The sequence below is a fragment of the Dufourea novaeangliae genome, unplaced genomic scaffold (assembly GCF_001272555.1).
Source record: "Dufourea novaeangliae isolate 0120121106 unplaced genomic scaffold, ASM127255v1 scaffold119, whole genome shotgun sequence".
In the NCBI taxonomy this organism is placed as follows: domain Eukaryota; kingdom Metazoa; phylum Arthropoda; class Insecta; order Hymenoptera; family Halictidae; genus Dufourea; species Dufourea novaeangliae.
The window spans coordinates 136,489-150,259 of record NW_015373992.1 but is presented as its reverse complement, the minus strand read 5'-3'; the positions used below and the strand labels follow the sequence as shown (position 1 = coordinate 150,259).

Sequence of the window (13,771 nt, the reverse complement as noted above, 5' to 3'; positions counted from 1 at the left end):
CCATGTACGACACTTACGGCACCCAGCTTTTCCAAATAATAGTACAGCAAGTGGATTTTTACGCGATTGCAGCTTCGAATTCAGCATCGAAAAATTATACATAAGAAGCAGCGTGAATGTTCTTCGTGACAAAAATCATATTGACCAGTGTAATTGACCAGGTCAGATAACATCACATTGAATGCTATCGTTTCTCAGGGGGCTAAAATTTTTCGATTTCGCCGTATCCTCTGCTCTGTGAATCATAGTCGTTTTTCGGCTAGTCCAATTTGCGACAAAGGGTTGAAGTGTCCAAAAACGATTCGTGTCGCGAAACAACCCGCGGAGTATAAACATCTTAGGGATGTTGTGCTTGGACATAAAGCTAGTCTCGCGGTTGCGTGGCGTCACGTTGACGGGCGGCTCATCCGCGAGCGTGCCACCGGTCCCCTCGTCGACGACCTCGACCCCATCGACGGCTACCACTCTGGAGAAGTGCAGACGCAGCAAAGGGAGACGGGAGAACGGCTCGGCGACGGAGAGCGAGAGCGAGGAGGAAACGTTGCCGGCCGGCCACGAGATGATACGCAGGAACAGGTCCAGATCGGTCTGCGTGTCCGCGCTGCCGTCCACGCAGCTCAGGCACCTCCATCGACGGGCCAGCCATCACGTGTACGTTCCATGACGGTATTTAAGGGGTCGTATACGTTTCTTAACTTAGAAGAATCAATTTTTTGGTAAATATTTACAATAAGGGAGCCATCTCTGATTTCGATGATTTTTTAAACTGTTGTCAAGATCATCCCCCTGAGTAGTGTTGGGAATGTTTTAATTGAGGGTCGCCGTTTGTAAAAAAAACATTGTAAAAAAAATGTTTAGGTAGATAACTATGTAGAAGTTTGGACTTCTCGCCGATTACGATGCGCTAAAGTAAAAAAAGTAATAACTTTTTTTAAAATTACTACCAAAAACAAAGTATCATCCCCCGAAGCAATACACGAGTTTCTCAGACTATATCAACAAATAGAAACTTGTCTATTGTTTTGGAGGAGTTAAGCCCCGCTTAACCGATTACCGGTAAAACGCGAAAAACACCTGCCATTTTTTTACCGGTAATTTTATAAATTATACATATTGCTATAGTACGTAGATCCATGCGTTTTATACTTGCGCCGCGCAAGTGATTCTAAGTGATTCCGATTCCAAAAATTCAGTAAGCTTAATCTTAATAACTTCTTTGACATTTGCTACGTTATTAATGAAAGAAAAACTTCAATTCCTAATAAAAACGAAAACACAAGTAACCCATGAAGAATCAACTCTAATCCGAAAGAAAATTGAAAATCTGAAACAAGTGGTCAAATAAGAATTAACATTCAAGAAGAAAAAGTAAAGGGCTAATAGTATATACAAATACCATATGATTTTCTAATGACTACCCGACCAACAAGTGTAGGATCTGAGAGAACTTTTTCCGCGGCTGAATTATTTTGTACAAAAATTAGTTCGCAATCGGGAAACTACATTTTAGACAAATTGTGGTTTTCGCGTGTTTATTTCTCAAGAAGGGTTGCTAAATAAAAAATATTTAATTATGTATGTAAATTAAGAGTCTTTTCATTATTTTCGTGATAAAAATCCATATGTAACAAGTATTGTCAATAGTTTACTAATAGACAGTGGGTGTCAAAAGTATGCGTACACCCTTTAAAACGAAACAATTTTTTTAAAATTGATCCAAATGACTTAAGTTCTTTTGTGAAGTTAGAGACATTAGTTTACTAAATGATGTGTAAAAAAATTTGAAAAAGTTGCAATGGGTCTGAATCGCGAAGAAAATAGAAAAGGTCGTTTGTTACAACTTTTTAATCTGAGGCTATAATGAAAATTTAATAAATACATATCGGAGATTTATGTTAGTTATATACATGTTGAAAATCTCATCAAAATCGGTTAACGTTCCAACGAGATACAAACGATTAAAAATGTTGAAAATCGCAGTTTTTTGTGATTTTTGTCCTACAACTGTAGTATATCTAAAGATTCTTACATCTTTCGATGCCTGTTACTCGTTTCTGTATTAACCGATTTCAATAAAAGTTTCAGTATGTATATAACTAACATAAATCTTCGGTACGTATTTATTAAATTTTCATTATAGCCTCAGATTGAAAAGTTGTAAAAAACGACCTTTACTGTTTTCTTCGCGATTCCAACCAATTGCAACAATTTCAATTTTTTTTTACACATCATTTAGTAAACTAATGTCTCTAACTTCCCAAAAGAACTCAAGTCATTTGGACCAATTTTAAAAAAGTTGTTCCGTTTTGAAGGGTGTACGAATACTTTTAACGCCCACTGTATGTATTTGGGTCATGTCATTTTATACTTTTCTGTTCAGAATAGTTTTCTTTGCATGTATTTTTTATAATGCTCGATTGGATTTCAATACCATGTTTTTTTAAATAATGCATACTCTTGTATTGTCAATACCTTAAAAAATACCGGTAAAGTACCGGTAAACCGGTTTCGATTGGAAATTTTACCGAATGACCGAATTTTTATACGATACGATAATTTAATTTGGTTACCAGTAACCAATACAAATGTCTGGAATTTTGTATGGTTACCAGTAACCGTTATCGATGACCCGAATTTTGTTTTGGTTACCGATAATCATTATTGACGGCAAAAAGTATTGATGGTTACCGCTAATTAATATCGACGGCATAAATTTGTTCTGGTTACATTCGACTACTGTCAATTGTTATTAACATTACTGATAATAATTAGTATTTATTGACAACATAAAAAAATTAATTATAAAGCGTATATATTTTATTGAGCAAGCAAACGGTATGAAAATATATGAAATAAAGAATAGAATAAAGGATATTGTAGTACAATATTTTTATTAATAGTTGTATATATCATACATATATCGATACTTAATATGTAAATTTTACATTTAATTTTACGAACAGAAACTTTTGTAAAGTGTGTGCAAATAATTTACATTGTTTGTCGTCTAGCATCAATTTAAGAGCTGAAAATGTTCTTTCATATTTTTTCTTCTTCCAATAGAAGACAGAAAATGAAAATAGGTAATAAAAATATTATACTACAATATATATTATTCTATTCTTTGTTTCACGTATTTTCATACCGTTTGTTTTCTCAATAAAATATGTAAGTTTCATAATTAACTATTTTTATGTAGTCAATGAATACTAATTATAACTAATGTTAATAATAATTGACAATAGATACTGGTTTGTCGGTAACAAAAAAAAATTCCGGCCATTTACAATATTGGTTACTGGTAATCAAATTAAATTTCTGTTATCAATAATGGTTATTCGTAACCTAAATAAAATTTTAATTTATAGAATACTTTTTGGCCATTTCATTTATTGAGAAATTTCTTTCCGATTTATTGAATAACTATTCTTTTAAACTCTATTTAAATAAAAGCTTCTATTTAAATAAAGATTAATTGTAACTCAATGACTTTTTTCCAAAATATGTGTAAAATCACTGTTATTTTGGATCTCCGCTTTAAACACGTTTTTCTCGAAACAGCATTTCTCAAAACCGTGGTCATGGTAACTGCCTCATCATTCATCCGATCGACTTCATCTTTCACACACATATTCTAAATAACATTCTTTATGGGTAAACGGAGGCCTTTTTCAATAAATTGAACCGTTTATGAATAATGAAATGAAATAGACAACTTTTTCATGCAAATTTTCGTCTTTTTTTTCTAAAACCCCCTCGTGCACCGAATACTGTAAGTCTAGAAAGTGTAAAAAAAAAATAGAATGTTTTGATTTCGGATGAGTCATATAAACTGAATCATGCCCGCTGTTTGAAGTGGTTCCAAAGAAACCGTTCTACGCCGTTGTACGTAGACGTTATATTTGTTATAATTTTTAATTTTTTTTGTCACTTTTCTACTGTATAAACATGTACTTTTACATTGCAAATGGAATTAATCCAATCAGCCTCGTACATATTGTACCCTCAATCACTCATAAAACATTGACCACTTTTTTGTGCTGAGAAATGTGTATGACCCCTTAACACCCCTTAACGCTTTTGCACCTGGTGATAGGTGGACCTTAAAATCTACAGCTGATTACCGTTGACGAAATTACTTTCAATTTCAAATGAGTGATTACAAGCATAATACAGTGGACTCTTGATATATGTATACAGTATGTTAATCTAACAAGGTCATTTATTGTCTTTCAAAACTTACCTTTGTCGAACGTCACCAAGAACTTTCTTACCGGAGGATTTCATCGATTCGGTCGTAAAGATCATTGTGTTGATCCTATGTATTACTTGTTTAAGTTTAGAACGGCAATAAATGACCTTGAGAGACCAACATATTTAGGCCAATGAATTCGTCACCGAATTAGCTACATGTCCACCTAAATGAAAATATATGTATACGTCCATTGAAAAAAAACAAAGGTCACCTTGAAATCTCTCAGGCACATTCACTTAGATATGGTTTATGACCATCGTAAGATGTCCCTCTCGAAACCAACTAAGTACTATTTGCAACATTTTTCGGAATAATGATTAGTTTGGGAGATAAATGCGTATTCAAATGGGATATCCTATTTATAAATGCAAATCCACACAAGTCTTTAGAAATGCAAGAACCTCGCAGTATTGTAGATTACTCCTGTTAAACAAATTTAAAAATCATATTAATCATGGAAATGATGTTTAATAGAAAAATTTGTATTTTTGGTAAAAATCGGACACTTTTACGAACACCAAAGAAAAACTAACGTAGCTACAATTATAATTATTATTTTAACTGATGCTATATGGACAGATTTTCAAAAGGTATGTTATCAAATGTTAAGTGAATCGGTTCATAACCCGACTTCAAGTTATCCGTAATGCCTGGTCGAAAAATGTGATTCTTAAAAAAAAAAACAAGTTTACAATTATAACGTAAGTTCTAATGTGAAAAATGTACACACATACCTTTAATCTGCTATTCCAGGTGTACACAGTAAATCTCTTCTTCTTCTTCACAAAAGAAATTTTTGGTACTGTGTCATGGAAAAAAGATTTTTCTACCTTGTTTTGAAACACGAGCAACCCCCTTCACACGTTCGCCGGTAGTATGAATAAGGGTTAATTGCACAACTTCTACATATAAGTAGCCAAGTAATTGGACACACCGAGTTCCTTTCTACTAATATGCCTACACAATATGTATACATACAATCCCCTTGAGTGGAAGTTTTTATACCGATGGAAAAGAAACCAACATAAGCTGTGGTTCCGTTCGGAGTAATCGGTAAGAATCGAACATTCACGAATGGCACCGCTCGGATCCGCCAGCAGCGAGTGTGTTAAGCGAGGCAAGAATTTTCGTATGTCGTTCGCTAGATGGAGAATACTATTTTACGATATAACGGTATATAAAATGTTATTAAATCTATATCCTACTATGCTTGGAAACGATATTAATGAAGACCTTTTTCGTCATAACAGAGTTACAGCATCATTTAGGTTCTTTATTTATTTATTTATTTATTTACTGACCTACGGGTCATTAAAAAAAAAGGTCATTAAAATAACAGAGTTACAGCATCATTTAGGTTCTTTATTTATTTATTTATTTATTTACTGACCTACGGGTATATAACCCTTTAGTATACAATTCAGTTATAATCAGTCAATTGTAGGTAACAATGTGTTGTATAATCTATGCCTAAAAGAGACTTGGGAACTAAAGAAGTCCAGCGATACACAGAATTTATTAACATTCATAATTATGCGGTTTATGCAATTATATTGTCCATAATTCATGCGGTGGATCTCTGGAAGTAGTAGGACATGATTTCTTCTGGATGACGCTGACGTAATTAACTTAAAGCGAGATAATGTATCAGGACACATGATGACGCCATTAAACACCTTATGCGCCAATAGTAAGTCAAACATAATACATCTGCGTTCCAGAGGCCATAATTTTAATTGATTATACATATAAGAGACATCATGGTCATAAATCGACATTGGACGACCCATTCGATGGACAGCTAAACGCAAAAACCGATGTTGTGTACTTTCAATAATATTCCAAGTGAGGACGGACACATGAACAATATAGAATTCTTAGTGTGTTAATATTCTTAAAATATCTAGAGGCTCTATTAAGGAAACCCAAAGTTTTGTATGCAATGCTAGTGATATTGATGATATGTCTAGTAAAGGAGAGGTTTGACGAGAATGTGACGCCAAGGTCGCGAATATCATTAACACTAGATAAAAAGCAGTTATTGAGAGTGTAATTAAACAGTGTATTGTGCTTCTTACGTGAGAAACGAATAATAGAGCATTTAGATAAATTGAGAGATAGCTTATGTTGCACGCACCACAATTCTAAGTTACGAAGGTCCGATTGTATAAGTAGGGTACTATCATGATTATCAATGGCATGAAATAGCATAACGTCGTCAGTAAACAACAAGAATTGACAGTATAGAAAGCACTCAGATATGTCATTAATGAATAAAATAAAAAGTAAGGGTCCAAGGTGAACATCCTGGGGAACACCGGAATTCACATTAATAATACTAGAAAAGGAGTTATTAAATCTAACAATTTGAGATCTGCCAGTGATGAAGCTGGACAGCCACAATAAAAGCTTGCCGGATATCGCGTAAGCACGTAATTTCGATAGGAGCATAGAATGACGCACTGAGTCAAATGCTTTGCAAAAATCAATGTAAATAGTAATGTAATAACATTAAATTCGTGCAAGTGGAGCGATCAGCCATAAAGCCATGCTGCTCCGGAATAATTATGTTCTTGCAGAGAAAGGTGAGTTTCTTTGCGACTGTTGTTCTTTATAACTGTTTGGAGAAGAATCGTTACATAACAGTTATTAACAGGTATTTCTGGAACCGTTTCAACCCCTGATACAGGTATTCCTAGAATTACGATGGGGCTCCGCTCGGGAAACTTCGTCGTAAGTCGATTTTCATATAGAATATGTTCATACATACGCACATATGTATACAGGGTGTCTCAGCTAACTTGATCACCTCGAATAATGACTTAACGGTGCGCTTTATGAAAATTTTGAGGCGTGGAACTTAAATGGCATCAAGCGGCACATCTTATAAGTCTTACATCTTATAGATCGATAGAGTATCAAGTTATGAGTAAAATTGTGTTGACCTTCATACGTCCTAAACTTAATAGTTAACCAGATATTTACAAAATAATCATTGTATTGAAATCGCTGTATTGAAGTTGAGGGGCATCAGTTCGAGCATCTATGTATAGCTTCCAGATAGTAAGCACGTATGAAAAATTATTTTGTAAATATCTCGTTAACTATTAGGTTTAGGACGTATGAAGGTCAATACATTTTTACTACAAATTTGGTACTCTATCGATCTATAGTATAAAAAAGGCCATTCCGTTAAAAAAGATCAAGGTGATCTTGAAATCTCTGCAATTCTTCCACTCAACGAATTAACTAATGAATTGCGAATGCTTTACGATATTATACAGTATTAAATAAACTCGCTGACTAGAAGACATACACTGGAATATTAACTTCAAAAGAATTAAAATTATTACACAATTATTTAACAAATGGCACTTATTTTCAGTTACGATACATACATATGTATACATGTATGTATGTATTTATTACATATTTATACGGGGCGCCATGTAACTGGTGGTACAACCGGGTAGTAGGTGATTCTACGTGAAAAAATAAGTCGAAAATATAGAATAACATTTTTTCACTTAACACCTTCGTCTTCGAGAATATCGACTTTGAAAATTAATCTGAAATGCGTATATTCTCACCATAGTAGTCAGTAGAAACGGACTGCAATAAATAGACATGTTAGAGAAGTTCTATTCAATTGCACGAGTATCCAACAGATTTTCAAAGTCGATTTCCTCGAAAAAAAGTTTCAAATGAAATTATTTTATTCTATACTTTCGACTTATTTTTTTCACGTAGAATCACCCCGTACCTGGTTGTACCACCAGTTACATGACAACCTATATATTACATTTAAATTAAAAATGTCTATTTTAATCATCGTTCCAAAAGAATTATCTTTTTACGGTCACAAGTGCAAAATGTAAATCGAGGAGGTCGTTATTCAAGGAATACCTGTATTATCAGTATATCTGGATATGCTTATATGTATAAGTACATCAATTCAGGCTGGGAGAGAGGGGAGTCGAGCGATGTTTTCTATACTTTTAAATATCTGAAATACATATCTAGTAACTCATACTATTGATGCTTTCCAGACTTGGGCAAATTTTATTTGAAATTAAAATAAGAAATAATTACTTGAAATAATTTATTTCGGAACTTTATTTTCAATGCTGTTATTAGAAAATAAAAATATTATCGATTCATTTGAAGTAATAGTTTGAATTCATTTGAAGTAATAATAAATCCACCCTTTTTGTCGAGACCACCCTTTTCGTTCATATGCAACTATAACTGTTGAATGTATGAAAATGTTTTTAATGAAAGATTTTATCGTCCTCAAAGACCATTGCTGACAACGAATTTTTAAAAGAATTATTTTCCACGAAAGTTTTATTCCCGTTCTTCCGCTAGGGCACACAGTGGAACAAATTGCTCATTTTTGGGTGAAAATCGTAGAACTTCTAATAGAAACAAGTTAGAGGTATGGACCTTTTATATTAAAAAATATAAAAGAAGTATGACAAACAAGTTTTAACCTTGGAATCTGTGTTAAACTTGAAATTTTCGAAGAAAATTGCGATTTTTCCGTTATAATGTGTGGTTGAATTTTCTCCTTGACTTGTTATACATCACTTTCCGTAATCTTTGACAGACGGAATTCAAATCTGGCCACAGAATTTATCTACCCATTTAAGACTTTAAGTAAAATGCAATTTATGTATATAATTTAATAGTGAACATTTTTAATATTCGTAATAACTTTACGTATAAAACACAAAATTAGTTACAAAGAACAATCCTTTACGATCAAAATCAAAGAAGAAGCAAGTAGTCTTTAATAGTTGCGGAGATACAAATTATTTTGTGGTGGTAGTTTTCGTAAAAATCGATCAAAATTGTCAACTTTAAGAATCTGTATTTTTTAAACAATTTCGAAACTAGCAAAATGTTGACTTAACCCCTCACTATTTTCATTTGTAATATTACATAGTTCAATTGGAGCAAAATCCCAGACATCGTGTGTGTATAAGACCCATACTTACCGTGGGTAATCAATAAATCATAGAGCCACAGTACGAACAATATGTTTTCTTTTGTGTTTATGTAGAAATAAAATCACAGTATCAAGTATTTTATACTAGATAATTATTAATTAAGGATTTTCTACTAAGAATAAACAAAAAAATTGAACTTAACTCAAGCAATTATAAAAAATAGAGTTAACATCGTAAAATCGTCAATTTATGCAGGTGATTCTAATAATTCGATCATCCATTGTACCAGTTTGATAAAGTTTAATGACGTTTTTATTCCATTCGGTACCTGATAGATCATTACATTAAGTAAATGAATTTCCGTTCCTTTGCAGTTCCTTAAAATTAGCTTACAAATATCTACAGTAGGTTTCTTTTAATTGGAAACGCAGATATATCTCGATGAAAAAAAATATTCTCACAAAAGTTGTTTGGCATCAGGTCTCGTTATTAAGGAGGGACGTATTTCGTAAAAAAAGCCTCGGAGAACTGTTTCGCTAAGAAACAAGTTATTTCAAATCGCCCCAGGAATCATGTGTGACTTGTGTTTAATACGATATTGGATGCGTGGTTGACACTGATTGGTGTGTGGTGGGATGTTGGGTATCCAGAAAACTACTTGTATACTGTTCATCGAACATAAGAAATGTAAACAAGAGACATGTATATAACACTTTATTAAACACAAATGCGGTCACTTTTGCACTACAAGGAGTGTATTTTAGGTGTCCGCCTCCGATTACTTTGATTTTCGGATATGTTTTAGAGGACCGAAAAAATCGGCCCGTTTTCATATTTATGGGGTGAAACCACCCCTCAAAGTTTCGACCCGGAAGTACTATCTCGAAAACCAGAGGAGATACATGAAAACTTTCAATTGGTGGCTTTTATGGTTTTTTTATGTACAATAAACTGGTGTTAACAAATTGTCAAAAATACAATTTGTTTATAACAAAAAAATATCATTTTGAGAACCTTTTTGGAGGAAACTACGTGTATATCTCACAAGGGAAGGCACGGAAGTGTCCCCCTTCGATTTTCATGAAACTTCGTATGTCTGTTAAGCAGTCAAAAATAAAGGACACGTATTTTTTTTATCGACTGAGACGCGACTTCAAGGGGTGAAACCACCACTCGAAATTTCTATCTGAAATTTTGTTGTTATAAACAAATTATATTTTGGACAATTTGTTAGCACCATATTATTCTACATAAAAAACCGCAGACCTCGTCCATTAGAAGTTTTCATGTATCTCCTCTGGTTTTCGAGATAGTACTTCCGGGTCGAAACTTTGAGGGGTGGTTTCACCCCCTAAATATGAAAACGGGCCGCTATAAAAAAATACGTATCTCTTATTTTTCGGTCCTCTAAAACATATCCGAAAACCAAAGCAATCGGAGGCGAACACCTAAAATACACTCCTTGTAAGTTATAGACCCAGATAGAAACAATCGACAGCCCTACTACTCGCCATTTAATGCCCCACCTATCTATGTACATACCTTGTCAGATGTTTCATAACCCGAAATTTTAATCTTCATTTTTAGGTTTTTTCGCCCGGTTTTCGCGTGACCGACCACTGTGTCTGTACTTAGAAACTATTTATACATTTTTGTTGCATTCATACATTCTCACTCGTTATTTCTATTTACATACATTCTCAGACCAATCATTCCCACGCCTTTTTTTATACAGTGGATTCCGGTTAATTGGGACGCCGGTTAATCGGGACCGTCGATTATTTAGGACAAATACTGAAGAACGGAAACAAACACTATTGTTTCCACTTAGCTTATATGGGACATACCGCCGTTTTATAGGGACAGTTAACACGTTGACCGCCACAGTGAAGAAGATCGTACGTAGCCAGATACGCTTTATTTCGTTTTTTAAGTCATAAATAGTCGAAAATGTATGCGTTTAGTTAATAGAGATAGATTGTCTTATTTTTAATTATACTGTGATATTAATTTTACAGAAAAGTATTGTAACAGTATTTAAATAATCCAGCCTCTTTGCAATGATTCAAGTACAAGTTATCTCGTAGTTGGCAGTCAACGTGTTAACGCTCGTACAATTTACGGTTGGAGATACAGTAAAGCTTGTTCTGAAATAGTGACACTGATTATAAGTATAGATACGGCTCGAACGTACGAAAGAACAGCATAAATGAAATAAAAAGTGGTCCGAAATTCTGAATCATATTAAAGTGGGATCAAGTTGACATACTCGAGTCGTGACACAATGACACAGGTGATGCGAGGAACGCTGCCTGACGTCCCCCGATCGCAGCTCTATCGATAGCTATTTGTTTATAACTTGTATAACTTTTTGTTAAAATTTGTACTTAACACCGAATATTACATACGTTTTTCAATAAATCGTTTTTGGATTTATTTTTTACCTTGTTCAAATTTCATCTGTTGAAATTCGCTTTATTGGGACAAAATAGTCTGGTCCCAATGTGTCCCAATTAACCGGAATCCACTGTATTACTTTTATCATACGTAAAAGTCCACGAGTAGATTACATATTAAAGCTTAAGTTAATAATTTGTTCATGGTATAACATTATTCAGCTTATATAATTGTTATGTAACAAGATCTATTGGATGTTTTCTTTTGAGTCTTGCGGTCTTGAGTCATCGATTCAACTTTTAGGCTTTGAGCTGTATTTTTGTACTTCACTAATAACAATATTAATATTTAAGAATTTTCTAATATCTTCGTTAGTGACATGCCATGGAGCTACTCTAATTAACCTTAAGACTTTGCCTGTTTTGTTTCAATTTTCTACACATTACATTTTGATGCTGTAGCCCAAAGTGATATTCCATACGTCCACAATGGTTTAATTAGTAAGATATAAGTTTGTCGTTTTAAGTTACTTTTCAGCCTCGAACTTCTTCAGATTAGCCAATACAAGGTCTTGGTTACTTATTTAATTTTGTTTTCATTTCTTTTAGATGCTTGCTTCAGGTAAACTTTCTATCCAATATTAACCCCAAATATTTTACGTCACCTTTTTGTGGTATTACTACATTATTAATTCTCATTTTTCTGGACCATTCTTTTTGTTTAACGTGAAATATATATTGCTACTTTTTTCGGTATTGATTTTAATGACTTTCCTGTCTATCCAGTTTTTGATTTTGATTAAATTTTCTTTCAATTTACCAGTCGTTTGTTGTATACATTCCCCAGTTTCCATTATAACTGTGTCAACGGCAAATGTGTAGATTTCTCCATGTCCAATATTTGGTGCATCAGTAGTGTATATTGAATATAATATTGGTCCATAGACACTCCCCTCTGGTACCCCTGTTTTTATAGTCTCAACTTCAGAGTAGGTTTTATTAAGTTTCATAAAAAAAGTGTTAAACAACTTTTGTAAAAATTGTTTTTCCTTTCAATACCTTCAGTTCCTTACGAGATATTCCACAGGGTCCAGTTGAAACGGACACACCTTGCGTATTCAACGAAACGGTTCATGTGACAGCAGGTGAAGAAAATCTGCTATCGATACGTCTGAAAGGGGAATGTACAAGGATAGCGTACCTGAGACCCATGATTTTTATCATAGTTTCGACCCAGCGTCTCTTGAATTTAGCTAAGCGACAGGGTTATAATTCACGTGATCCAGGGTCTTTCTTCGCAGACTGACCTCATTAACCTAGATACCAGGGTGGCGGGTGGGGGCAAGAAATGTGCCCAGGGATGCTGGGAAGAACGGTCGTGTATTCTCTTTTTCCTCGAGTGTAGCCCGGTATGCCAATCCTTGGACTTTGACTATGTTTCAGATCCACCACGGACGCGATCTCCAGGCGCGGAGTCCTCTCGAGGCGATATTACGGCAGCGTGGAGATGGTGAGGAAGGACGTTTGGAAAATGTGTCGGTGGTTTCGGAGTGGCTGCGTAGAGATGGCGAATCCCCGATACCGTGACAGCACATCTGGCAAATAGACGTTGAATTGTTCAATTTTGATTTAACATACGTGGAAATGCATGCATTGTCACCTGATCGGCTAAATCTACAGTAATGTCTCGATGAGTGCGACGTACACGAGTATGCTTCGGGGCATTCATAGCAAGATGGAAACGTTTACATTCCTTCATGAATTTGTTTTTAATCCGAAGCCGAACCTCTGCTTAGCTTCTCTTTACTTTGTTTTGATTGATTCCAGAGCCCCCCCCCCCCCAATGGTGAAAATATCACCGTTGCCGGTGTCGCATTCATCGACGAATCACTGTACCTGTTTCGTGAGTCACCGTTAGAATACGAAAATTGATGCGGATTCAGAATTTTATATACTCATATGTAAACATTGAAATTGGACAGAAGTTTAAATCCTACACCTGGGGGTTGCACTACAATAGCAGTAAGTGCAGTTACATAGTAATGATAACATTAAACTATAAAGTTTATCCCCTTAACCGTTATGTCAAGAAATATCGCAAAACCGCTTTGAATCCCCATTTTTTGGATAATTTTGCATTCATTTATATTTACAGAATAAAAATATAC

At 34.3% G+C, this 13,771-nt stretch overlaps 1 protein-coding gene across 1 annotated transcript in view; it reads left to right on the top strand.

The window, feature by feature from the left end:
- Positions 1 to 243: 243 nt before the first annotated feature.
- Positions 244 to 13,771, top strand: part of LOC107187780 (GTPase-activating Rap/Ran-GAP domain-like protein 3) — a 37,751-nt gene continuing 24,223 nt past the window's right edge. The window contains 2 exon segments of the mRNA XM_015575955.1: positions 244 to 651; positions 13,047 to 13,113. Coding sequence (XP_015431441.1) covers positions 344 to 651; positions 13,047 to 13,113 — 375 coding nt within the window. The 5' untranslated portion in view covers positions 244 to 343.